The sequence below is a fragment of the Sinocyclocheilus anshuiensis genome, unplaced genomic scaffold, assembly GCF_001515605.1.
Source record: "Sinocyclocheilus anshuiensis isolate Anshui unplaced genomic scaffold, SAMN03320099.WGS_v1.1 scaffold415, whole genome shotgun sequence".
In the NCBI taxonomy this organism is placed as follows: domain Eukaryota; kingdom Metazoa; phylum Chordata; class Actinopteri; order Cypriniformes; family Cyprinidae; genus Sinocyclocheilus; species Sinocyclocheilus anshuiensis.
In genome coordinates this window covers 1,790,683-1,817,780 of record NW_015552655.1, presented here as the reverse complement: position 1 = coordinate 1,817,780, position 27,098 = coordinate 1,790,683, and the positions used below count along the sequence as shown (strand labels likewise).

Genomic DNA, 27,098 nt, shown 5'->3' with positions numbered 1-27,098 from the left:
TTTTTTTATTACAAAACTTTTTAAAAATCTTATTGCTCTTTGTTTAGTTATTTTAATAAATCAAGCAAAATTGACATTCAACTTGACAGTCAGTGATCACCATGCAGTGAAATTTTAAGCTTATAATTTTAATAATTTTGTGGTTTAATTTTAATTACCCTTAACTGAGGTAAGTGAGGCCTGCAGTTCTTTGGATGTTGTTGTGGGGTCTTTTGTGACCTCTTGGATGAGTCGTCGCTGTGCTCTTGGGGTAATTTTGGCCGGCCGGCCACTCCTGGGAAGGTTCTCCCAGGAGTTCCACTGTTCCATGTTTTTGCCATTTGTGAATAATGGCTCTCACTGTGGTTCGCTGGAGTCCCAAAGCTTTAGAAATGGCTTTATAACCTTTTCCAGACTGATAGATCTCAATTACTTTCTTTCTCATTTGTTTCTGAATTTCTTTGGATCTCAGCATGATGTCTAGCTTTTGAGGATCTTTTGGTCTACTTCACTTTGTCAGGCAGGTCCTATTTAAGAGATTTCTTGATTGCGAACAGGTGTGGCAGTAATCAGGCCTGGGTGTGGCTAGAGAAATTGAACTCAGGTGTGATAAACCACAGTTTTAACAGGGGGGCAAACACTTCTTCACACAGGGCCATGTAGTTTTGGATTTTGTTTTCCCTTAATAATAAAAACCTTCATTTAAAAACTGCATGTTGTGTTTACTTGTGTTATCTTTGACTAATATTTAAATTTGTTCGATGATCTGAAACATTAAAGTGTGACAAACATGCAAAAAAATAAGAAATCAGGAAGGGGGCCAACACTTTTTCACACCACTGTATATATATATACTGTGTATATATATATACATCTTTACTTCAATTAATGAAAACTTATTTTAATAGAATTTTAGTTTTAGTTAACAATAACAGCACTGGTTTGATTATTTATAAAAGTAATATCAAAGTTTAATATTTGCAGTTGTTGGTTTGTTTGAAAATTCTGGGTATAAAATACTTAAGTAAGACTAGAAATGATTGACAAGAAAATAACTCTATGAATAGTCATAGCAAGCATCCTAATTATGCTGCCTAAATAAGGTGGGATCACATGTAACCCTCATGAAAAACATAATCACATAATGCATTGTGATTTTCTTCCAAAAATTCGATCAGAAAATGGTTTTATCTATTTATAATGCACTTTTCCGCCCATTATTTGAGTGTTATTTGTGCAACTGCTAATGTCAGCCTTCACTGGAAATCAACTGCAAGCATCCGTCGAGTCTCCTATTTGTGTGCCGTGTGAGTAACCATTAACAAAGTTAGTGGCCATGGAGAGCATTTCAGATCAGTCACTTACAGTATGAGGTTCCATTTCAGCTAGGATGCTGCCTCAGAAGCTTGCAGCCTATGTAGACAGCGAGGCAGCGCACTAGGGTTTGGAACAGAGCTGCAGTGCCTCGTTAAATGGACATTAGACTGTTAATTGGGCACGATGCAGCGAGCGTACGCTGTGTGTGATGCTCACTGTGCCAACGGGAGTCGATTTAAGATCTAAATATACTCCTGTTTTCACTTGCCATCTGTGGAAACCTTCAGACATACACACACACATATTGCTCTGGGTGTTAAAGCGATCTCTTCCTGTGCAATATAATCCCTAAATGCTATTCACTGTTCTTAGAGGAGTGTGTGTGTGTGTGTGTGTGTGTGTGTGTGTGTGTGTGTGTGCACCGACCTGCCCTGCTCTAATTCTGTTTGCATGAGGCTATCTGCTCAGAGTCAAAGTCAGTATCAGACTTCTGAAGTCTCTGTGAAGGATCTCTGTGAGCCATTGTGAGTTCTCTTTCTCTTTTCTTCTCTGTCTCTCTATCTCCTGTTGTCTTCCTCCATGTCCTCTTGTTTGTGTTGTATGTTTATGGTCTTATGTGTGTGTTCAAACTGGTCAACTGTCGTGTGTGTTCAATTGGTCGAAGTTCATCAGTGCCCCTTTTTCTGGCCCATGCTCACAAACAAACATCTATAGTTTCACTGTAGAGCAACTACATTAGTTTCAGTTATTTTTATTTGACACTAGAAACTAAAATAAAACACCTCACGTATTGATTATAAAGAGGTCATATCAAATAAAATAATCAAATTGTATTAAATCTTTTATGATAAAACAGTTTGAATATAATATATTTTAATATAAGACCATTTTTAAGTTTTTTTTTTTATTAATATTTTAGTATTGTTTTTTAAATGATTATTATCGTTTAATAATTATTTATTTATTAAGACTTAATGTTCTATATTTATTTGTAATATTTTATTATTATTTTAATTTAATTTTTAAATCTTTAATTTCTAGATTTTAATAAATCTAGAAAAAAGTGACAATGACCATGCATTTTCATTGTATGTAAAATGATTACAAGTTCATAAAAATAATTTATACATATAATGAATTGCATATTCCTTAATCTTTTAAGATAAAACAACATTTAATTTAAATATTTTTATTTTTAAAAACCTTTAAAAAATAATTTTGTTATTTATTTATTTATTTTAATATTGATTTTAATAAATCTAGCAAATTGCTATTGAACTTGACAGTCAGTGATCACCATGCATTTTTATTGTATCAAAAAATATTTATTATGTAAAAAAAAAAAAACTTTTTTTTTTCATTCATATGTAACAAATAAAAAATAGCATGACCCCTTTATTGATTTATGTATATTTTATTATTATTTAAGCACTTTTTAGGAAGGTGTAAAATACAGTTGTCTTGTACATAACCATCTCTCAATTTATTGATATTTCAATTTTATACACACAAATTGTAACCTAATTTGGCATTACAAGGTCAAAGTGAGAATCTGTATGAGATATGCCTTGAGAGCAGGACATTTTTCAAAACTAAACAGGTGTGCTCTAATTCCGTCAAGGCAACAGCATGAAGGTCTGTGTGTGTGTGTGTGTGTGTGTGTGTGTGTGTGTGTGTGCACCGACCTGCCCTGCTCTAATGCTGTTTGCATGAGGCTATCTGCTCAGAGTCAAAGTCAGTATCAGACTTCTGAAGTCTCTGTGAAGGATCTCTGTGAGCCATTGTGAGTTCTCTTTCTCTTTTCTTCTCTGTCTCTCTATCTCCTGTTGTCTTCCTCCATGTCCTCTTGTTTGTGTTGTATGTTTATGGTCTTATGTGTGTGTTCAAACTGGTCAACTGTCGTGTGTGTTCAATTGGTCGAAGTTCATCAGTGCCCCTTTTTCTGGCCCATGCTCACAAACAAACATCTATAGTTTCACTGTAGAGCAACTACATTAGTTTCAGTTATTTTTATTTGACACTAGAAACTAAAATAAAACACCTCACGTATTGATTATAAAGAGGTCATATCAAATAAAATAATCAAATTGTATTAAATCTTTTATGATAAAACAGTTTGAATATAATATATTTTAATATAAGACCATTTTTAAGTTTTTTTTTTAATTAATATTTTAGTATTGTTTTTTAAACGATTATTATCGTTTAATAATTATTTATTTATTAAGACTTAATGTTCTATATTTATTTGTAATATTTTATTATTATTTTAATTTAATTTTTAAATCTTTAATTTCTAGATTTTAATAAATCTAGAAAAAAGTGACAATGACCATGCATTTTCATTGTATGTAAAATGATTACAAGTTAATAAAAATAATTTATACATATAATGAATTGCATATTCCTTAATCTTTTAAGATAAAACAACATTTAATTTAAATATTTTTATTTTTAAAAACCTTTAAAAAATCATTTTGTTATTTATTTATTTATTTTAATATTGATTTTAATAAATCTAGCAAATTGCTATTGAACTTGACAGTCAGTGATCACCATGCATTTTTATTGTATCAAAAAATATTTATTATGTAAAAAAAAAAAAACTTTTTTTTTTCATTCATATGTAACAAATAAAAAATAGCATGACCCCTTTATTGATTTATGTATATTTTATTATTATTTAAGCACTTTTTAGGAAGGTGTAAAATACAGTTGTCTTGTACATAACCATCTCTCAATTTATTGATATTTCAATTTTATACACACAAATTGTAACCTAATTTGGCATTACAAGGTCAAAGTGAGAATCTGTATGAGATATGCCTTGAGAGCAGGACATTTTTCAAAACTAAACAGGTGTGCTCTAATTCCGTCAAGGCAACAGCATGAAGGTCTATATTCAGTCTGTATATAGTGAACCGGTTATGCTTTACAAATAGAAGTGTAAATATTTACCCTGATGGTTCGATTCAGTTATGATCCTTTCTAAATGATGCAGTGCATCATGAAATCTGCATTTAAGTCACAACTTGGTTCAGTTAAATTGGTATGATTCGTAATTATAAAAAAAAAAAGGGACAATTGAGCATGTTCATGTCAGAATTAGATTTGCTGGATTTTAATCAGTAAAAATTGGTTAATAATTGTATTTTGCATAGTAATTGATAGTAATTATAATAAATTCAAAAATTCTGAAATCAGTACATTCAATTATAATTGTTAAATTGATGCATTTATCAAGTCTAGTAATAGATCATTGAGAAACTACAATGACAGAGGCCTTCTCACTATATCACTCAACTCATTTCATATCTCACACACACACACACTCCTTCCATGTCTATGTGTGTAGATATTAATGTTGCATGTTTGTGTTTCTACTGCAAATGTGCATTTCTTGTCTGCAAATATCACAACTTCAATCATTTAGAAACCCATTTCGACATAAACAACATTACAGGCCACCTATTCATTGTCTAAATACAAGCGTCTCTATTATTATGCATGGTGCCGTCTTCTTAAAGGTTAACAAGTGGCACTGTTTAAGTTTAAGGACTAGTTTGATAACACAGTCCAGTACCAGCGCAGTGGATCTGTTCTCCCGTTACAGCAGATTCCAACGGTGAGCAGTCCGTCATGGTTGTTCATGGTGTTCAGTGTTCTGGTCACAAGCCGATCGATAGAGCTTAATTGTGGGTAATGTGAGCTCTCTCTATCTCTAACAGCCCAGCGGTCGATAAGCCAGATACTGCCGGAACAGGTCAAGCTGGAATAGCTTTTCATTGCAGGCTGTACATGGGACCTTCATAGCAACATATATGACATAAACTAGGGCTGGGTACTGACACAAATTTTATGATTCTGTTCGATTCGACTTGATTTTGATTCACAAGCATGCGATTCGATTCAATCGGTTTCAATATCAATTCAGTTGGATATATATCAGGTACAGTACATGTTATTTATTTAAGGAAAAAATCTCTCAACTAATGCTGTAAACTATACATTGAACCCTGTCAGTTGATACATTACTATAATGTTAAAGGTTAAAATTAACAACTGATGTGTATACAAACATTTAAACTGCACATAAGGCAGTTTGTATACTAATAATGTTATATTCTAATAATAACTTTTTAATAATATTATTATGTTTATACTCCAGTTGGCTGTTAATTACATATTTTTAAAGGTAAAACTTTTTTTTGACGTATTTATTCAAATATACAATAGGTATTGAGGAAATAGGTTAAGTAAAAATATAATGAATATGTACAGTGCATATTCTTAGTAAAATGCTGCTCTCTAGACTTATTTTCCTAGCTAACTATCTAGCCAAGGCCATTAAATGGCTTTTCTGAGGTAAACAAAATGTATGTCATATTATGTTTTTTGTTTAAAGTGCCCCTATTATGGATTTTTTTAAATTACCTTTCATGTGAATCCTGCAAAGTTTTAAATCTGAAAGTGCTCCATGTATAAAGTTATTGTCTCTCAAAAGAAAGAGTCGACTCTGAGTCATTGAAAATGAGTCGTTTTTAAAACGAATCCCAAGCACTGATCTATAATAGATTATATATAGATCAGAGACCCCAAGCCGTTTCATGTTGACATCAACATGAAACATTAGCATATTGCCCGCCCACTTTTGGTCTTTTCGAGTTGGTCTGAATGAAAATGATGAAAATTAAAATTTATTCTTTGCCACTAGGTGCCGCTTTTGGAGCGGTAAAAAAATAGCAGGTTCCCCGGTAACGCTGTACACAAAGCAGCACGGAGCTCACAAACGCTGCTTTATCAGGCATGACGAAATGAAAATGAGACCAATCGGACCAATCACCACAGATTAGCGTCACGCAAAGTAGGGGTTTGGAAAAATGAATCATTTGGGAGTCGTTGAGCAAGTAAGTTAAGTAAAAAAAAAATAAATGCATATTATAAGACAATGAAAGTGTTTTTTGACCTTGCATGCATGTCAACCTGTTGTTGGGGACTCCCAAAACCAAAATATGAACCTTTCATTACCTATAATAGGGGCACTTTAACATTACAAGCTTTTAAATTGGCTGGCATAAAAACTTGTTTTTTGACGGATTTATTCAAACATAAATTAAGTATTAAAGAACAGGCTAAGTAAAAATATAATGAGCATGTAACATAGTGCATATATTTAGCTAAATATTCCTGTCTAGAGTTATTTTTCTGGCTTTTCTGAGGTAAATGTAATGTAGGCTACGTGACGTTGTTTACGAGCTGTTTTATTGACGTCTTTGCGCGGTTGAAACTGATTGAGCAATTACATGAGACATGATACATTTCGGTAAGTTGTACTGCATCTCTCAACAAACCTTTGATGTTCATTCATGTTTAGTTCGTGTTGTAACGAAAGAGGAAGAGATGATCTCACTCGCGCTCCTCGCAGCCGTAATGTGACCTCACGCCACATTAAAGATCGCCAAAACAGTATTTATTGTTTGAATTTCGTAATGAAACGCACATAATTTGAAAGCCGAGACTTTATTTCATACCAGACATAAAAAGGCACAAAGCTTACTGTGATTTGTGGCTTGGGATTTAAGAATCGATGTCAGTTCAACCAAAATCGATATTTTCAATCCAGACGATAACAACTGACTAATTATTGCCTCAACGTCTCAGGTAACACGTTTTGCTAACATTTTCATTGCTCTGAAACTAGTATTAACATTAACCATTGTCCAAAAAAAGAAAAAAGGCTACATTAACAATGTATAATTTTTTGTGCTAACAATTTGGGAACATTATAATAGAGCTTTGCACAAACGTTCGGTTGACATCACTAGAAGAACGTTTGTTTATAACTTTGAGAGAACCTTGCCAAAACGTTCTGAGAACATTCCCTGTTTGCTGAGATATCTTCATCATCATTACTTAATGCTGCTGGTCACATGTACTGTCAACCCTCCCGTTTTTCCCAGGATTCTCCCGTATTTTACCATTCTATCCCTCTATCATCCTGTTTAAATATTTTCCCGTATTTCTCCCGTATTTATAATCTTTCTATAAAAAAATCCCACTGGGCATATTTTATGTGTTTGCTACATTCGCCTCCGGTAAATGGGACGGGAGGAGAAGACTCAGGTGGTGCTCCGGTGAAAAAAACAAATATACATGCAAATTGAGATATAGCTACACTTCAAAAGGCTATGGTTTAATTGATTAAATATGAGCGCTGCAAGTTGCAAAATCAGGTGCTGCGCTGCTTTGTTTACTGCGGTTACTGGGGAAATGTCTATATTCCTGGCGAAAAGCGAAAGAATGATCAGTGGTTAAGTTGTATTTACAACACTGTTCCAGAACAGTTCAACCCAAATAGTCAGATGTGTGCGGCGCATTTTACGGAGGACGAGGACTGTTTTCTGGGAAAGTAGACTACAATGCCGGTGTTCTGACAAATAATGCTGACTCAAAGCCTGTCTCCGATCACAAATGCAGACATGGTTTTATGTTTGCGCGATGCAACGCAATGCGTGAAAAGACAGTATAAGTCATTATAATCCGTAATTATGTCCCCACTGGATGCTAGCTACAAATGCCTCGTTTATAATGGGTTTTATTGGTGTTGTCTCATCGCGCCGGGACACGGCATCACAGTATGGTAAGGGGCGTAACATTTCCTGAACGCTTGAGGCATTCAGCCAATCACAACGCACTGGATAGCTAGCCAATCAGAGCACACCTCGCTTTTCAGAACAATGAGCTTTGTAAAAATCGACGCGTTTCAGAAAGGCGGAGCATAGAGGAGAAACAATAATGTACAGTATGTGGAAAATAATGTTTTTTGAACCTTAAACCGCATAAACACATTTCATTACACCAAATACACAAAATAATGTTCTTTTTAGCAACGTCATATGACCACTTTACAGATAGTTATCCATCACATTAGGGCATCTAAATGTGGTTTTGATATTTGCAAACCCCTTTTTGTTCTTTCATGTCATTCACTCTCTTTTTAACTCTCCACTGTGTAACTAACACTCATCTCATGTGGAAAATAATGTTTTTTGAACCTTAAACCGCATAAACACATTTCATTACACCAAATACACAAAATAATGTTCTTTTTAGCAACGTCATATGACCACTTTACAGATAGTTATCCATCACATTAGGGCATCTAAATGTGGTTTTGATATTTGCAAACCCCCTTTTTGTTCTTTCATGTCATTCACTCTCTTTTTAACTCTCCACTGTGTGACTAACACTCATCTCATCCTTCATTCGCCTCCAGGCCGTCAGTGCAGCGCCAGAGTTTCTAATGCGTGACTGTGGGTAGGTACATCAACTGTTTTAAATTGTTCCTCACATGTTCAAACAGGAATCACTTCTTTATGAGGTTTTCCTGGTTCACAGTAGGTATGCAAATCTTGTTGCTCTCATCCTACTGGACATTTTGAACATGATAAACCTATAAAATATTGTGTGTATGTTATAAGTAATATAAGATAAACTATAAAGCACATACTTTAGCATGTGAGCTGGTTGCATTGTGTGCATTTAACATGATAAAGGTGTTGGAATTCAAGCATTTATTCTATTGTGTTGCATATTTCATCATTTAGTGTAATATATAGGAATAAATATGCAGTATACTGTACGTTGGAATATGCTCTATAAACCATTTTATGTATTAATGGGAATACTTTAGTAGATATACACACCTAAAGACAACATGAGATGTCATTCACAACTTATTTAAATTGATAATTTAACATATAGAGTGAAAAGGTGTTTTGGTATAGGAAGTAATGTAGAACAGGAGTTTATTTTGTCCGTCTGGATTAATTTGGATCATAAAAAGTGGGTGTTTATACCTAAACACTAAGCTAGGATATTTTTTATATAATCCGTTGAAAAAAATTATTTCAAAATATTAAATAATTTATATATTTATCAATAATTTTTAAATCAGAAAAGGTGTTTTGGTATAGGAAGTAATGTAGAACAGGAGTTTATTTTGTCCGTCTGGATTAATTTGGATCATAAAAAGTGGGTGTTTATACCTAAACACTAAGCTAGGATATTTTTTATATAATCCGTTGAAAAAAAATATTTAAAAATATTAAATAATTTATATATTTATCAATTATTTTTAAATCATACATAATATACAAAGATATAATAATAATACAAGTTAAAGTATGTATAGTATTAAAGTAGTAATTTGATGTGATAGTAATTAAAATATTATATTTTAAATATGTCATCTGTAATATATATATATATATATATATATATATAATCTTATTACATAATATTTTAAACATGACAATATTTATAATTACAATAATATAGCATACAAAAATGTATATGTATTTAAAAACAAAAAGTAAAATCTATACTAAAAAAGTATTGTTAAGATCAGGTATATTTATTAATGAAGTATACACGTTCCATTTTAATTTCATGTTGTCTTTAAAATATTTGTAAGGTAATACATGTGGACATTTTTAATATCCAGTTTGCATTTTTACCACACTGTCACGTAAACGTCCCGTTGTTTTAGTGTTGTGAGGCGCTACACTCTTACACACCCTCCTTCTTCCATCGAGTATCCATCTATCCCATGAAATATATTCACTCTTCCTGTCTTATTCCACCCTCACTAATGTGCTCTGTCTCCCGAGGAATGGTTTTAAAAGCTCTTACTAGACAAACATGATAAAAATGGCATGTGGCTGTCTGAACCGCGCTCTTGACCAGGCAGAGGGGTAAAAGAATCCACACGGCTTGTTTTTGTTGCTCTGTTGTCCAAACTGACAGATACAGTACAGGTTGTGTGCTACTGAAGTACACCTGTATGTGATCAGACTGTGAGCGTGCTGTACTTTAATATAGAGCGCTGGGTGTTCTGCATGTATAGGTTGTTGGTTTTAATAAACGGGAAGCTGCTGTTTTGTTTTTAATGCAAGTGGATTCTTGTAAACAAACTCCTCTTTTAGGCCAGAAGGGTATTTTATACAAGTATATGGCAAGCCGTTTTGACTTTTATTCATTCTCAGGATATGAATTCTTCATATCAACAATTCAATTTTCACTAGTTAAAATGTTAATTCTTGATACCAGGAATTGGATTTCTACTAGTAACAATGGCTATTTTTGATATCAGCAATTACATTTCCACTAGTAACAATGTTAATTCTTGATATCAACAATTAAATTTTCACTAGTTAAAATGCTAATTATTTATATTAGGAATTAAATTTCAACTAGTAAAAAATATAATTCTTGATATCAGTAATTGTATTTTCACTAGTTAAATGTCACCATAGGCTGCCATTCAAATTTAATTGGTGATATCAATAATTACCTTGTTACTAGTAAAAATGTGAATTCTTGATATCAAGAATTCAGTTGTTACTAGTTGAAATGTTAATTCTTGATATCTGTAAATGAATTTCAACATGTTACATTTGTTATTTCTGATATCTGAAAATGTATTTCTGATATCAATATAATTTCTGATATCTAAAATGGCTTTTTTACTAGTAACAATCACATTCATGATATCAGAAATTAACATTGTCATTAGTGACAATTGAATTATTGATATCAAAAATGAACATTTTAACTAATAGCAATTGAATTGTTGATATCAAGAATAGACATCTGTACTAGTAACCACGTGATTACTGATATCAAAAATAAAGGTTTTTACTAGTAAGAATTGTATTTCTGATATGTGAAATTGAAATTTCAACTAAGAAATAAATTCTTGATATCAACAATTGATTATGAATGGCAGCCTATGGTGGCGTTTAACTAGTGAAAATACAATTGCAGATATCAAGAATTAACATTTTTACTAGTTGAAATTTAATTCCTGATATCAAGAATTAGCATTTTAACTAGTGAAAATTGAATTGTTGATATCAAGAATTTATATCCTGTGAATGAATAAAAGTCAAAACGGCTTGCCTATTGCCATTCCCAGGATATAAATTCTTGATATCAAGAATATTTTTTACTAGTTGAAATTTAATTGCTGATATCAAGAATTTGATTTCTGCGAGTGATGATGTGTCATTGTTGATATCAAGAATTAACATTGTTACTAGTGGAAATGTAATTGCTGATATCAAAAATAGCCATTGTTACTAGAAATCCAATTCCTGATTTCAAGAATTAACATTTTAACTAGCAAAAATTGTATTGTTGATATCAAGAATTCATATCCTGAGAATGAATAAAAGTCAAAACGGCTTTACAAGTATGTAGATATGAATGTGAGTGATTGGCGAGTGCATTACAAGCGTGCAGGATTATTAAGCATGCTTCATGCATGTTCTGTGGTGGTTAGAAACCTCGGTCTTGGAATGTCTGTAAATCTATCTATCTATCTATCTATCTATCTATCTGTCTGTCTGTCTGTCTGTCTGTCTATCTATCTATCTATCTATCTATCTATCTATCTATCTATCTATCTATCTGTCTGTCTGTCTGTCTGTCTGTCTATCTATCTATCTATCTATGTCTCTCTATCTCTATCTATCTATCTATCTGTCTGTCTGTCTGTCTGTCTGTCTGTCTGTCTATCTATCTGTCTATCTCTCTCTCTCTGTCTGTCTGTCTGTCTGTCTCTCTATCTCTCTATCTATCTATCTCTCTGGCTTGAAGCTGAAACAGACAGTAGCAGAAGACAGTTATGTTATATCTTGCTATGGCACCCCTTGTGGTGAATAGTAGGTGTATTTTGTAGTGTAACAAACTGTGGTTCTGTACATGTTTGAACACAACTACTCACAGAATATTGAATTCATAACTAGAAGTGTTTGCATTCATGCAACACGAGCAGGATGAATTTCTATGCAAATTACTTGTAAAACCATTCTTGTATAAAATGTTGAATTGAATCATTTGTGAAACCATTCTTATTAAATTGTTGCATTGAATCATTTATACAACCATTCTTGCTACATTGTTGCTTTAAATTGATTGCAAAACATTACTTATGCAAATTGTCAGATTGACATTAATTAAATTAGCCATAAAACCATTCTTACTAAAATGTTGCATTGAATCATTTGTAAATCTCTTATGCATTAACTAATTTATAAAAACATGTAATTTGTTGCATTGAATTGTTCATAATGCAACATTTTACAAAAGAATGGCTTTACAAACTAGTTACACAGAAATCAATTTTGTATCATCGACTTTATAGTATTTTTTGTGCACATGTGATGTGTATTGCCGTGTTTGGTTGTGATTGTGTGCACATTTATGTGGAAATAGAGAAGAAGTAGAGAAGCTGTAAGTGTGTGTGTGGTGCATATTATATCAGACCTGACTCAGCAAATTTCTGTCTGAATGCATCTGTGTGTGTGTTCAAGCTGTTGTCCTACTTTCTGAGGAAAGTTTCCTTGTCTTTTTTTTCCTTGTCTTTCCTTGTTTCCAGAGTATTTTTTTCTGTGGTCAATGTGTGGCAAATTTTTCCCACATTCACCTCTTCCTCTCCCAAATATCCACACACACATATAGGGAGAAACAGGGAGAGAGACAGATAAGCGGGTCTGATATGTAGGTTGAAGGTCGCTGCTAGTCACTTCACTTGAATGATTGGTCACAAAAGCCTGACTACTAAACTCACTAATGGTCAATGTAACATACATAATTCTGAATTTCTTTTTTACTGATAAGCACTAAACATTTTTTATTTATATGTTACAAATGTCATTTATATCAGAATTACTGTAATTCTAAGTTTCTAGGGAGCTACATGTAGATATATTACCATTTTTGCATATTTTATTGTAGCTGGTGACTTTTAGGTCAGGTTTTATATAAATAAAACTTACCATTAGTTGCTTAATATTTTGCATAAGAATATAGATGTTAATTCAAGTAATGTTTAGATATTTTCCTATCAGCAGCAAACCCATATATGTAGGCATTTTGGTGCAATGAGTGTGAAAATGTAACTGGCATGTAAACTTTGTGTTGCCATCTCGTAATTACGGTAATTCTGACACTACGTGAATGCAGCAGAAGTGCTGTAGACCCGTTTTTGTCATCATTATGTTTTACAAATGCAGGCTTTATGAGCTCCCAGTCAAGTGAAGTATAATAGGATGTTCAGGAGGTTGTCAGAGAAACCAGCCAGCGGTCCACGAGAGCATATCTGTTCACTAACTCGACTGCAGTGTATTAATCAGCATCTTAGGGTGAAATTTGATAGTACAGAAATGATTGGATGAGAATTGCTCCAGTAATTACTGCAACAATCAGTCTGTTCCAAAAACTAGTGAGTCACCTAGACATACTTTTTGTCTTCTTTTGTATATGATTTTTAGGCATTGAGCTTTGGAATGGCACTATATAATTAAATAAATATTTGTTTTATTATCTATTTGTTTGTTTGGTTGGTTGATTGGTTGTTTAATACCAAAATGTATCTTTGTAAAATATATGTTTGGCTTTTAGCTCTGGAACAGCACTATATAAATAATACTATATACTATAATAATACTAAATAATACTATATAAATAATATATTTATTTATTGCCTGTTTAATACCACCATTGTTCACTATATTTTTTTGACCTTGTGCTTTGAAAAGGCACTATATAAATTTTAGACCATGAGCTTTTTTATATATTTATTTACAAAATGTATTGATATGATATATTTTTGACCTTAAGCTTTGATGAAGCACTATATAAATTCAATATATTTATTTATTTACAAAATCTATCTATCTATCTGAATAAGATTTCTTAAATATATTTAAGATATGTGCTTAAATCACAGACCCTACATAAATTAATAACATCTTTTTATTTATTTATTCGAAAATGAATCAATACAAAATAAAATAATACTTTACCGAATAATTAATATTTTTGTGCTTATTAATGTGTCAAGTTGTGAGCTTAGCAGTTCACTAGGTTTTGGTACAAAGATTTTTTTTTTATATAAATTGCCACTAACAATCCTTTTATAATGTTTGTCATGCTCATAAATCTGTTGAAATGCTTCACAAAGGCTGCCGTGGTTTCCTCGACAATCTCCTACAGTCTGGCCGAGAAAGACTTCTGTCTTATTTGTTGTCTAGTCTTACTCTACACTGCCCAGCTTAACTACCACTGGTTAACTGAAACACTTCATCGCAAATCCCGACTTTACCACTTCCAAAATATAAAACAATCCAGCTGGTGTTTTCTTCAACCAGTGGGAAAGTGTGAACGTTTACATGTGGAGTATTTGTTTCTGGAAAACTCTGTGTTTTTATGTTGTGGATTTTTTTTAGAAAACCAATGTATGACGAATTTCGTAACTCTCATTTTCCTGTTTTGTCCTGTGTGTGTCTTCTGTCCGTCTGTCTTTTACGTGTCTCTTCACCTTTAAATTCACATTTGTGTCGCTTTATACTTACTTTTACGTTTTTCACGTTTCCATTTGTTTCGTTCCTTTACCCATAAATCGTTTTCTGTCTGCCACATCGATATATTAACTGAACATGTAACGCCCAACCCATCGTCCATGCTGTTTAATCTAAAAACACACATCTTAAAATTAATTTAACCTGTCACTAACGATTAAACTTGGTAAAACGATCTGCCAGCCACGGGTTACGAGAAATCTCGCAGCCTGAACAACATATCAGGAATGGCGGGGTCTTCCCTGCGTTTGACCCCCATCACCAGCACGCCCTATGACCCTTACGAGGCCCCGGGACCCCTCCGTCGCTGCCGCTCACCAATTCCCTCCATTTTGTAGCAGAAGAGCGGAAAGAGTGACAGAACGACTCAGGAAAGGAGGAGAGAAAGGCAGGACAGCCTCACACTCACATTCATAGCAATAACAATGACTGACCGCGCCAGTAGATACACGTCACTAAACGGAGCTGTTTGTCAATGACCACGGGTCATGTTAGTTACGAACTGAACTTGGCAGGTTAACCAGGTCAACAATTGTACGTATGTTTAGGAACGGAAGGAAGTGCTTTGTTTTTTCCCCATGCTTTCTGGGTCAGACAACATGTTAAACGTATGATTTTGATGCTCAAGGCAGATAAATTAATGCATTTTGATTTCGAATACACTCATTTTGTGTTCCATTTCCCTCAAACTCTGAATTAAGATGAATATTACTGTGAATACATGCAATTCTGGACTGTAGAAAACTCCAGAATTTTCAATGCAAGAATAATGTACATATGCAATCATTACTCTGCAAATAGGGGTTAAAAATGAAATGTATCACACATACGTGTTTGTATTTGTCTTTGAACTGAAATCATTTAGTTTATTTGCAAAACTATTGAATCAGAATTGAATGGGTGAATCTGGTAAATCGATTATTTGAGCTCTGATAATACAGTCTCTCCATGACCATTTATTTTATTTTGCACATGGTCATCTTCATTGTTTGTTTGTTTAATCATATGCATACTGTGTTTTGCCCATTATAACATGTTGCCAAATTTCGCCCACCTCTGAGCAAAGACTTGCAATCCAAAAACTGTACACGAGGAGCAAAAAAAGAACATTTGATGGAATTATTTTCCTTTGTTTGCCATTGTACACTGTGTTTGTGATGTGTTAAGGCCCGTTCACACCAAGCACGATAACTATAAAGATAACGATGAAGATATAGTTCTAAAAATTGTTCTCAATATTAAAGAATAGCATAGTTCACACCACAACTATAACGATAACGATACAGAGGAACGATATCATTGTGATCACTTTCAAAATGATTTGTTTCCAGCTGACAACCAATCAGAATCCATCCTGCTGTAACGAGCTCAAGAATTTAAAGCGGCAGACGCATGTGCGCTTAGAATAAACAGACGATATCGTTCACTGGTGTGGACGCTAATATCGTTATCTTTATAGTTATCGTTCTTGGTGTGAACAGGGCTTAAGTGTTAGATTTTCAGATGATGCTTCAAAAAAAAACTCTAAAAATGCTCATTCACCCACATATATATATATATGCAAAATGTTCAATATTCCATCCTAATTCATAATGCTGCAAACGTACGCACATGTGGTGTTATAAATGTATGTGTAAGAGAATTAATCTTGATGAAAAGGTTAAAAGAATTGAAGATGACGAAGAGGATGTGATGATTTTAAGAGCATTTCTTATTTGTCTTGTCAATGTTAGTGTCCTGCTGTTGTTTTTTTATTATATTTTGAATGTTTTTCAAAGACAAATTGTTTTTGTTTTCAAAAACATTACACAACAGTTTCATTTGTATATGATATATACGTAAGTGTTACTGTGTTTCTTTTTGGATAAATATAAATAGACAAAAAAATATATGTAAATGTATTCAGGTCGATGTGACCGAGTGCTTCCAGAATCATTAACAAAAGAGGTGATACTAAGTAAAGAAGCCATTTCTGAGAATAGTACTTCCCTGAAATAGCAAAAAAAAATAACATGTTGCAACAATTGCAAAGTTGTAGTATATAGGGAACTGTATGTTATCTAGTTCTTTATCATTAAATGTGATTTAGTTTCCCAATGGAGAACAACCCACTGCTGAGACAGTAAATATATCAGTAAGGAGCTATTTTGTTTTAAACATGGCTCCTCGATCATGCAAACCTGGATCCTACAATGTACCCAGCATTGTGCAAGATTCAATCCTCCAAAGTGATTTCGTTTTCCAATTCAGGATTGGTACAGTTTCTATGATAACCAAAGTTTGGCAAGTTAGAATGACCCAGTTAAGAAAAAAAGTATTTTCTGATGAAGTCAAAGGACATGAAAAAAGTATAAAAAGTTAAAGGGGTCATATGATGCGATTTCAATTTTTCCTTTCTCTTTGGAGTGTTACAAGCTCTTGGTGCATAAAGAAGATCTGTAAAGTTGCAAAGACTAAAGTCTCAAATCCAAAGAGATATTCTTTATAAAAGTTAAGAGTCAACCACGCCTACCTAAAACGGCTCGTTCTAACACGCCCCCACATGTCTACATCACAATGTGGGAAGATTTGCATAACGCCGCCCAAATGTTCACACAAAGAAAGAAGGCGTAACTTTTATTCTCGCTGTAGTATTGTTGTTGCTGCCGCCGCCATGTCGTGAAGACGCTGTGTGTTTCGTTGTGAAAGCGAAACTACTTTGTTTGGTCTTCCAAAAGAGGACGATATCCGCTTCATCATGCCTGGAGCTGATCCGTGCTGGTCGCTGAGGAAATACATCAACTTATAAGCACTGCGGATCGCCGGATCGGCTTTCACCGTGGATGAAGCGGAGTCCAGCCCGGGGTCGTCACATGTGGTTGCCGCAAGCCCTCCGGACGCTCCTTTGTCGAATCGAATTGAACAATAATGTACAGTATGTGGAAAATAATGTTTTTTTTACTTTAAACCGCATAAACACATTTCATTATACCAAATACACCAAATAATGTTCTTTGTAGCAACATCATATGACCCCTTTAATAAAATATACACTACCATTCAAAAGTTTTTTTCTCTTTTTAAGAAATAATACTTTTATTCAGCAAGGATGCATGAACTGATCAAAAGTGACAGTAACCAAGAGTAACCAAAGTTTTCTATTTTAAATAATTGCTGTTCTTTAAAAAAAAAAAAATATATATATAATTTTTTATTTTTTTATTTTTTTTCAACATTGCTAATAATAAGAAATATTTCTTGAGATTCAAAACAGTGTATTAGAATGATTTCTGAAGACTGGAGTAATGATGCTGAAAATTCAGCTTTGCATCACAGAAATAAATTACATTTCAAAATATATTCAAATAGAACATTTATTTTATATTGCAATAATATTTCCTATTTTTACTGTATTTTTTATTTTTTGATCAAATAAATGTAGCCTTGGTGAGCATAAGAGACCTCAAAAACATAAAAAAATCTTACTGACTCCCAACTTTTGAATGGTAGTATATATCAGTAGTACAGTAAAACTTGAATTTTAAAGTTTGAATATTCAGAACCGATAATTATGTAAAAAAACAACAACAACTAGACGCTGGAACAGTGAGAAACAGCATTATATCAATGCAAAATCCACGCAAACTATAAAATATATTTAAATATACTATAATCGTCACATTATTGTGCATGCATCTGTGGTGGGATTGAATCCTGCACGACACTGGCACCAATCCTTGTTAAAATTATTGTATTTTAACAAACATGTAGCGGGACGCCAGGCCTCCTCATACACTGTGAAACCAAGAGACTTTCTTCCTCTAAAACTGATTAGTCTCCATTAGTTATGGATCTCTAGTGATTAGTTAGTTGAGAAGATTCATTCTCTAGATAAAAAAAATAATAATAATGTCTTTCCTCCATTTGTGAGTTGATGTTAAAATTAATATTGTGCTGTACTTGTAGTATGCAGATGTTTAAAATGTTAAAAAAGGACTTTTAAGAACTGATTTTTTCCTTGTGTATACTATGTAGCTGTGCCCTATACAACACTGTCAGGTCACTGAAACACATCGAACATGTTTATATTAAAAGAGCAAGAGCCCTCTATGAGGATAATTTAGGCTACAGTGTTGTTGTAGAGACCCATACACCGCTAGCTAGATTTAACTAGCTTCACCTATTAATGCAAAGCTTCTAGGCCGACATAATCTGTACAAATGTGTATCTACACGAGCCCATTTGCCCATTAAACTCACCTCTGCCTTTCTCTTTATGTATGTTGGTTGTTCTTTAAAGACTCCATGTGTTTTGATGACATTTACTGTATGTAAATGAGTGTTTGTTTATGGTGCGTGTGTGCATTTTGAATTTGTGTTTACAAATTAACTGAAAACTGTCATTGAAATGCATTCATTCACCCAGATTACACTCGAATCTGTAAAAACAACACAAAGGTGAATTTTGACAGATTTATTGCTTCTTACCTGAACTAAAATGTACAAAATCATAGCTATTGTTAGTGGTTCAGGCTTGAATGAATTATCTGTTAACAGAATTCTTACAGTACATGCTTAACTTTTACCAGCCATCCACAGGTAAACCTTCCCCAGCTTTCTACTGTTCTCAGTTTTAATCAATAAGTTTCCTTTATCAGCCTGCTAGATCTAGAAAGTTAATTGGCCAAGTTAAGTGTTAATACGCAAGTGTGATCTTCAGTGTTTTCGGATTTCAGGTTAAACACTGTGTTATCATTAATTGTAATTAGCACCTGTGTGTTTTCTCTCGGATTGGACTTTTTCACCCCTGAGAAGATACATTGCACAGCCGGTGTTCAGTGCATGCAACTTCATCTTGACATCTGTGTGTGTTCTAGAAAGTTAATTGGCCAAGTTAAGTGTTAATACGCAAGTGTGATCTCCAGTGTTTTCGGATTTCAGGTTAAACACTGTGTTATCATTAATTGTAATTAGCACCTGTGTGTTTTCTCTCGGACTGGACTTTTTCACCCCTGAGAAGATACATTGCACAGCCGGTGTTCAGTGCATGCAACTTCATCTTGACATCTGTGTGTGTGTGTGTAGAAGAGTTTTAACTGTGTTCATCTCAAATTCTTTTTTTAATTTTTTCAGTAGCTTTGTATTTGTGTGATTTTCTTAAAAGCATTTCTACATCTTAAAGGAATAGTTCACCCAAAAATGAAAATTTGCTGACGGTTTACTCACCCTCAGGCCATCCAGGATGTAGATGAGTTTGTTTCTTCATGGGAACAGATTTGGAGAAATGTAGCATTACATCACTCGCTCACCAATGGATCCTCTGCAGTGAATGGGTGCCGTCAGAATGAGAGTCTAAACAGCTGATAAACACATCACAATAATAACACAGTAAAAAAGTCCATCTCTTGTTGTTCTCTCACACCAAAATCCACCCACATATTTGTTTAATTTCCGATTTGGATTGTTTTGTCTTGTTAACGTTGCTTGATCTGTGCATATTTCTCACCTGATTCAGATGAGACAAATTTTTCACTGGAGAAAGCAAAATTATGGATAGAAGACTCGTATTTTAGCTTGTATCAACAGTTTGAAGTTAAAAACACAGCATTTTGCTTCACAAGATGTTAACTGATGGACTGGAGTGGTGTGAATTACTTGTGGATTATTGTGATGTTTTTATCAGCCGTTTGGACTCTCATTCTGACGGCACCCATTCACTGCAGAGGATCCTTTTGTGAACAAGTGCTAAATGATGAACAAACAAACTCTTCTACATATGGAATGGCATGAGGGTCTGTAAATTTTCAGCAAATTTTTGGGAGAACTATTCCTTTTAATTTTTCTGTGATTTTTCTTTTAAACGCTTTGCTTAATTAATGTTCATTTCTAACAAAATTATTATATCTCTGTTTTTGTCCGCAGTGTTAAGTTTCTAGCATTTGGCAATTCTATTAAGGAGACACGGTTATTCGCTGAATCCTGAAAATTTTGCCGATGGGGCCATACCATCCACACGGGACATGTGAGGAATGTCGGAGTGGCAAGAGGGTGTGACTGGGGAAAAAAAGAAAAACAAGGAAACTGGAATTTTCCGAGGCCGGATCGTCACACGGTAACCAAAGCAACCTCACCGAAATTCCGGATCACTCCTCTTTCTACAGACTGACTGACTTTACGGCAACAAAACCGATCATTGCACTGACACCTGAAAGAGAAAAAAGACTCTTGAAGGAACGAACGGAAAACATTCCAATGTTTTAAGATCAAAACACCAAGCGTTATGACTGCCACACTCACCTGGGCCCTGAGTTTCTGTATATTAATCTATATGTAAGAATGAAGGACCAAGTTAGAATAATTATGTAGCATTTCTGCTAAGACCCTGTAGCATTTCTTGGCTGGGAGAACTCTCCGACAGACTTTTTACAGACTGATATTTCATTGACCGTTTGCACAGAATGACTAAAAATGGCTTAGTCATGCACAAGTTTTATTGTTTTCTTCCCCCACTCAGCTTATTAGCAGCAAAATGTGTTGTTTGTGCATTGCCGTGTGGTAGTTCCCACTCCCCGTCTGAGTCTTAGAGTAGCTTTTCTTTGTGAATGAATCTAGAGCACTGAAAAGTGAAACGCAGCACTCTGCTTTGGTTAAAGACGTACGTTGCTATTCCCAAACAGTCTTCCAGTTTTTCCCCCAAGCGTTTGGGGGAGGCAACATCGAAAACAGTCCCAACAGACCAAAGCCCAACTGTGACCAAATAATGTACGAAAGCTAAAATGGTACAAAATAACTTAAGACATTCCCTGTCAGATCTGAATTTTTCGTCCCTTTAAATATGAACGGATTGGCTGTTCTGCCAGGGGTGCTGTTTGTAAATCCCCAAAAAAACTTAAATTGAGGGAGGTCTCTCTCGTTCCTGATTATAGAGATTTATTTTGTGATTTATTTAGTAGAGCTGATGCTGCCATTGATTATATACATGCACATGCAAGTGCTTGGACCAATAACAAGTGGAAGTTTGTTTTTTCCTCATGGAAAGAGGGTATAAAGGTCAGGGAAATGCAGAGACATTCTTAAAATCTCCCTTTCTAAAAATCGTCAATACATCTAAAACTGCCTTTTCAGAGTTTCCCTCCGTCTCTGTCTTGTATTCTCTCCTATTGGCTTGCCAGCGCCGTTCCTTCTTAACTAATCAGAGGGAACACAGGAGGTCACGCCAAACGAATCAAGAAGAATAAATGTGCAAAAAAAGAACAAATTTATATTTTGATAAGTAGTTGCAAAAACATCTCCATGGTTCACGAGGAACACGACGCAACCGGCGTCCGAACGCAACTGTAAAAACGCAACGCCGACCACCCTATGAACAGCCGCCGACTTATACAAAAAAGGACGAAAGAATAGATATTAACGCTCTCTTTTGGAGGGAGGGCGCAAAAACAGAAGAGATTGTTTCCTCGTAGACTGAACTGTGAGAAAATGGATGTCAAAATATATGAGAGAAAAAAAACAAATGAAAAAAAAAACTACTTGGAGAGAAAAAAAAAAAACTTAAAAATGCATTTTTGTAACTTTGTTTACCAGCATGAGAACTTTGCATGACTGTATTTTCTGCTAGCCCTTAGTTGAAGTGGGGAGGGCTAAAATAATAATTAAAAAAATATATTAATAATAAAGATGTTAATAAAAATAAATAAATAAAAAAAAACATGATATGCAATGGATATTTAAGAAAAATAATATATTTAAAAGAGCTATATTTTGTTTTGAAATAGGAAAAAAATTGGAATAAATTCTGACTGCGAGTTACACACTGAACTGTTTTATTAGTTTAAGATTTTAACAAAAACTCTCAATGCCACCAAAAGCGATTCTGCTATATACTGCCCCATGTTACATTCTCATTCGGTTTCATTTCTTCCATCGAAACGCCACCTGGACTGTATATTTTGGTTGCGAATCTCTCTCTGTATGTCGTAGGAATCGTCTATCTCGTCTTTTATTGAAGTGTTCGGCTAATGTTTGTCTGCGTACAACATTAGTTCCTTCTGTAGCCATGATAACAACTGTGCTGATGCTAGAATCCTCTGTAAGCGGGATATGGCGTTTTTCCCCCACATGCATCGGGATTAATAGCGTTTCATTCTCACTTTGAGTTCACCTGCTGTCATTGGCAATAATATGAATGATTGAGATGGAGAATGGAGATTGTAGCAAGGCAAAGTGGAGACTCGTATCGGTCTCAGCGTCTTCCTTACGAACAGATGCAGCGTGTTTTTGTAGAGGCATTGTGTCTCTAATCTCAGGTGAAAAATGTGAATGCTCAGTTCCGCACCAGACCTCTGCCTGCCCATGCAGCTATTTCTCATTTTCATTTCGTCTGATTGTTTTCATGAGCATTTTGCTGTCATTTGTTGATGTATTTCCTGTTAAAACAGGAAGTTAGGACACAGGCATCATCCCTTGCCAATAGTCTTTAGCCTTTAGCTTAGCAAAATCACAGCTGATAGCTTATTCAATGGGCGAAAGCAATGAAAACACTTGAATATGAATAAGCTCAGAAGAGAAAGAATTTGTCATTCTGTAATATTGGCTACAGAATTAGAATTGCTAACATTAAACACGCTAATTTGATGTCTTAAAATCGCCACCCAGTTTTTTTATCTTTTTGTTTATCATACAACTTGTTTTGGGTCTCAAGACGCCAGGTTAAAGTTAAATCTTTAGCATTTAGCTTTAGGCGAATAAAACATCACAGTGTTAAGAGTCAAATGTGTTTATTTGTCATTCTGTAATATAGGCTACATAATTAAAATTGTTAATTCTAATCATGCTAATTTGGTGTCCATAAATGTGCAGTTTTGCAATTTGTTTAGCAGTTGTTTTTGTATCTCAGGACACCAGGCTGAAGCTAAAGCTTTAGCAATTAGCATTAGGCTAATGTGAAACATACCAGTTGAGTTAAATGTTATTCTAATGCTACAGAATTAAAATAGCTAACTCTGATCATGTTAATTTGGTGTCTTGAAATGTTTAGTTTTACACAACCCGTTTATCATGGAATTTGTTTTCGGTTCCCAGGACACCAGACTCAAGCTTTAGCATTTAGCTTATGTTAATATGAAAATCAAAGTTAAATGTTTAGTTGCCATAATATTGGCTACATAATTAAAATAGCTAACTATGCTAATCTGACATCATAAGTGTTCAGTTTTACACAACATGTTTATCATAGAAGTTATTTTTCTTCTCAGGATACCAGTTTGAAGCTAACCTTTAGCATTTAGCTTTAAGAAAATGCAAAACATCATAGTTAAGTTAAATATGTTAACTGTTATCTGTTCAGTTTTACACAACATGTTTCATAAAAGTTGTTTTTAGTTCTCAAGACTCCAGGCTAAAGCTAAACCCTTAGGTTTAAGCTAATGAAAAACATTTTGAGATTTTTTTTTTTTTTTTTCAGATGGGCCTCACCGAAACTAACTTTGGCCTCACTCTAGTAGCATCTTTAGCATGGTAGCACTGCAGCTAATCTGTTAGCATTTATTAAACACGAGGGCATTTGCAAACTTGTTCACAATGTGCAAAAATTAGTGAGAGTCCTATGCAAGACGTATTAGCTATAAGCTACATGACAGGCGAATCACATGAATCATATTTTCAGTCATTTAATCAGAGTCAGCTTAAGCAAATGAGTCAAGGTTTATATTTTTATCGCAGATGTGTGTGATTTTATTTCAATGACAGGGCAGATAGATCAAATATAGATGCTCGCAGCCAGTTGCCCTTGAAAAGGTGCTTGACTGTCTTGTTGATATTGCAGATGAAAAGCATCTTGCTAATTAGCAAGTCGACAGAAAGGACAGAACGAAGTGAATATGAAAGACGGCGATGGTTCGAGCAGGCAGCGGTCCAGTGTCTGGTGTGGGGCACGGTTTGTGATATTTCGGGTGTGCCGATATCATCGGCTTCTGATATATGGTGGAAGTGGACATGCGACCTTTTGGGGAAAGACAATATGACACAGCTTATATTTTCGAAACCTAGCGAAAACGAGATGTCTCGACCGGTGCTGGGTCACTGGGTCCGTTCCCAGCCCAGAATGAAACCTTATTGCCCAAATAGGTCTTTGTTTTTTCAAAGTTGTGCATATTTATAGTTTTATAAATGCTTTTGTTTATAATTATCAATTTATTGAATAATTTATATTTTATACAGTTTTTTGTTCTAAGTTCATCACTTTGTTCCATTTCGAAGATTGTTCATTTTTTTTATGACCACTTTGTTGTCGTTCGCTATGAATATAAAAAAGAGCCTGTGTTTGGCTCACAAATAAATCATTTAAAGCATGCTTCTAGCAGGAGCACGACGACGCATAGCCACACAGGCAAACGGCAGTCTGATTTAGGTTTATTCTCAAACATAATGGTTTTGTTTTCAGGACAAGTTGAGCTTGTCTCTCCGTCTTTCACGCACATTGAAGCACACTGCCCTCTTAAGATGATTTGGAATGGTAGATCTGTCTGCATCTAATTCTTCTTGTTCGATTTACTGTGCCTGCTCTTGTATACAATGTCAGTTTGATCACTGTTTCTTGTGTATTAAGTTTGATTTGATGTACTTGAATTACAGATATGCAATCACCACCTCTCTGACCACTGCCAATCATCCCGATCAATCAACATGATCAGTAATCAATATGATTAAAGTGATTAACAACCTTAATGTGTTTTTCTTCATACAAGACCTAATGCACATTGACACTTGCATCCATACTGGAAGATATTTTCCTTTTGTTTTTGTAACAATATGAAACATGTTCGGTCAGAAAAAAGTTTTCGGTCAGTAAAGTTATCTTTATATTTATTTATCTATTTTTTATTCCGAGAGGACAGATTAAATTGATCAAAAGTGACAATAAATAGCTATTTCTATCTCAAATAAATGCTGATATTTTGCTCATTTTGTTCATCAAATATCCTGAAAAAAATCAGATTTCTTGAGCAGCAAATCAGAATATTAGAATAATTTCTGAAGGATCATGTGACACTGAAGACTGGAGTAATGATGCTGAAAATTCAGCTTTGCGTCACAGAAATAAATTTCATTTTAAAATGTTAAAATAGAAAAAAGCTATTTACATTTTTAATAATATTTCACATTACTGTTTTTACTGTATTTTTGATCAAATAAATGCCATCTTGGTGAGCAGAGAAAAAAAACTAATGAATGTAACCCCAGATTTTTGACCAATAGGCTATATATATTTGTGAACACATTCAGATATGCTTAATATAAAACGTACTAATTATAAAAATTATAACATTTTATTAAACAATCATTCCAAGATCCGGGGGCAATCTGATAATTTCTTGATATTTAATATTACAATGTTGACAATTGTTTATCAAAATTTTTGCACTACAAAACTTAACACAGGCCAGATTTAATATGAACTGTAAAACACAAAACAATGCATTTAAATCTGTTCAGAGGTTGGTTTTATTTTGTTAACAAATGAACAGAATTGAAAACATTCCTCAAATGCTGTATGAAACTTCCCATGTGAGCAAAGAAAACAGAAATTCAGAAAGCCAGACACGAAAAGCAGAAAGTTACCATGTAGCTTGACAAACCAGAAACACAAGAGTGCGCATGTTTATTACCGACCAAGAGAAATCATGGCAAACATGCAAAACACAAAAAATAAATATGCAAACCATCTTCCATTGTGCCATTTCAATTAAATCCCTGGAGCCAACAATAAGCAGAAGAAACTCCAGCAAGACAAAACTGGATCACTGTAACATTTTCTTTTCTGCACAATTTAGTGCCAGACTATTTTTTATTTTCCCAATCCATCAACTTCAGTTAAAATTTGTTAAAAACAACAAAAAGTGCCATTTATAGATTTATTGTGTTTGTTGAGAAATATTAGATCTGTTTAGTGTCACATTTTGGTGTTTGTTTCGACAACAATGAAAACCCTTCAACACATATTGGCCCATCTACTCCTGGCCGGTGGTGGGGTCAGTACTCCAGACCTCTCATGGTGGCGATGGCCGAGACCAGTCTGCGCGGGAGGGGTTTGGCCGTCTGCCGGTACTCGTCCGGTTTGGCACGAAGAAGGGTGACGATATTCTGGAGACTTCTAGAGGTCTGCAACCCCAGCGCATCCATCACATTACTCAGGTAATCTGGAATGACAATAATAAAACACATACACAAGTGTTTTTAAAGACCAATTATAACCCCCTCAAAAAATAGGAAAACACCTTAAACAGAAGGCCTGTTTTTCCATGGGCTTATTTGTAAAAATTACATTAAAACATTTTTTTTAATCTTTTAAAAAAACAAAACAAATTACACACATTGATCAATTCTACCTTCATAAAAG

General features: G+C 34.2%; 2 protein-coding genes across 3 annotated transcripts in view; one reads left to right on the top strand and one right to left on the bottom strand.

The window, feature by feature from the left end:
• The window catches only part of LOC107667167 (potassium voltage-gated channel subfamily C member 1-like), a 60,233-nt gene extending 37,901 nt beyond the window's left edge, over positions 1-22,332 (top strand). The window contains exon 4 of one of the 2 annotated variants that reach the window (XM_016458766.1): positions 20,624-22,332. In XM_016458766.1, coding sequence (XP_016314252.1) covers positions 20,624-20,637 — 14 coding nt within the window. In that variant the 3' untranslated portion in view covers positions 20,638-22,332. Of the gene's footprint in view, positions 1-14,906; positions 15,348-20,623 lie in introns of those variants that run through there. The other variant, XM_016458765.1, reaches the window with a different exon arrangement.
• A 3,724-nt stretch (positions 22,333-26,056) lies between these two features.
• The window catches only part of LOC107667164 (conserved oligomeric Golgi complex subunit 7-like), a 10,756-nt gene continuing 9,714 nt past the window's right edge, over positions 26,057-27,098 (bottom strand). Inside the window, 1 exon segment of the mRNA XM_016458758.1 lies at positions 26,057-26,898. Coding sequence (XP_016314244.1) covers positions 26,732-26,898 — 167 coding nt within the window. The 3' untranslated portion in view covers positions 26,057-26,731.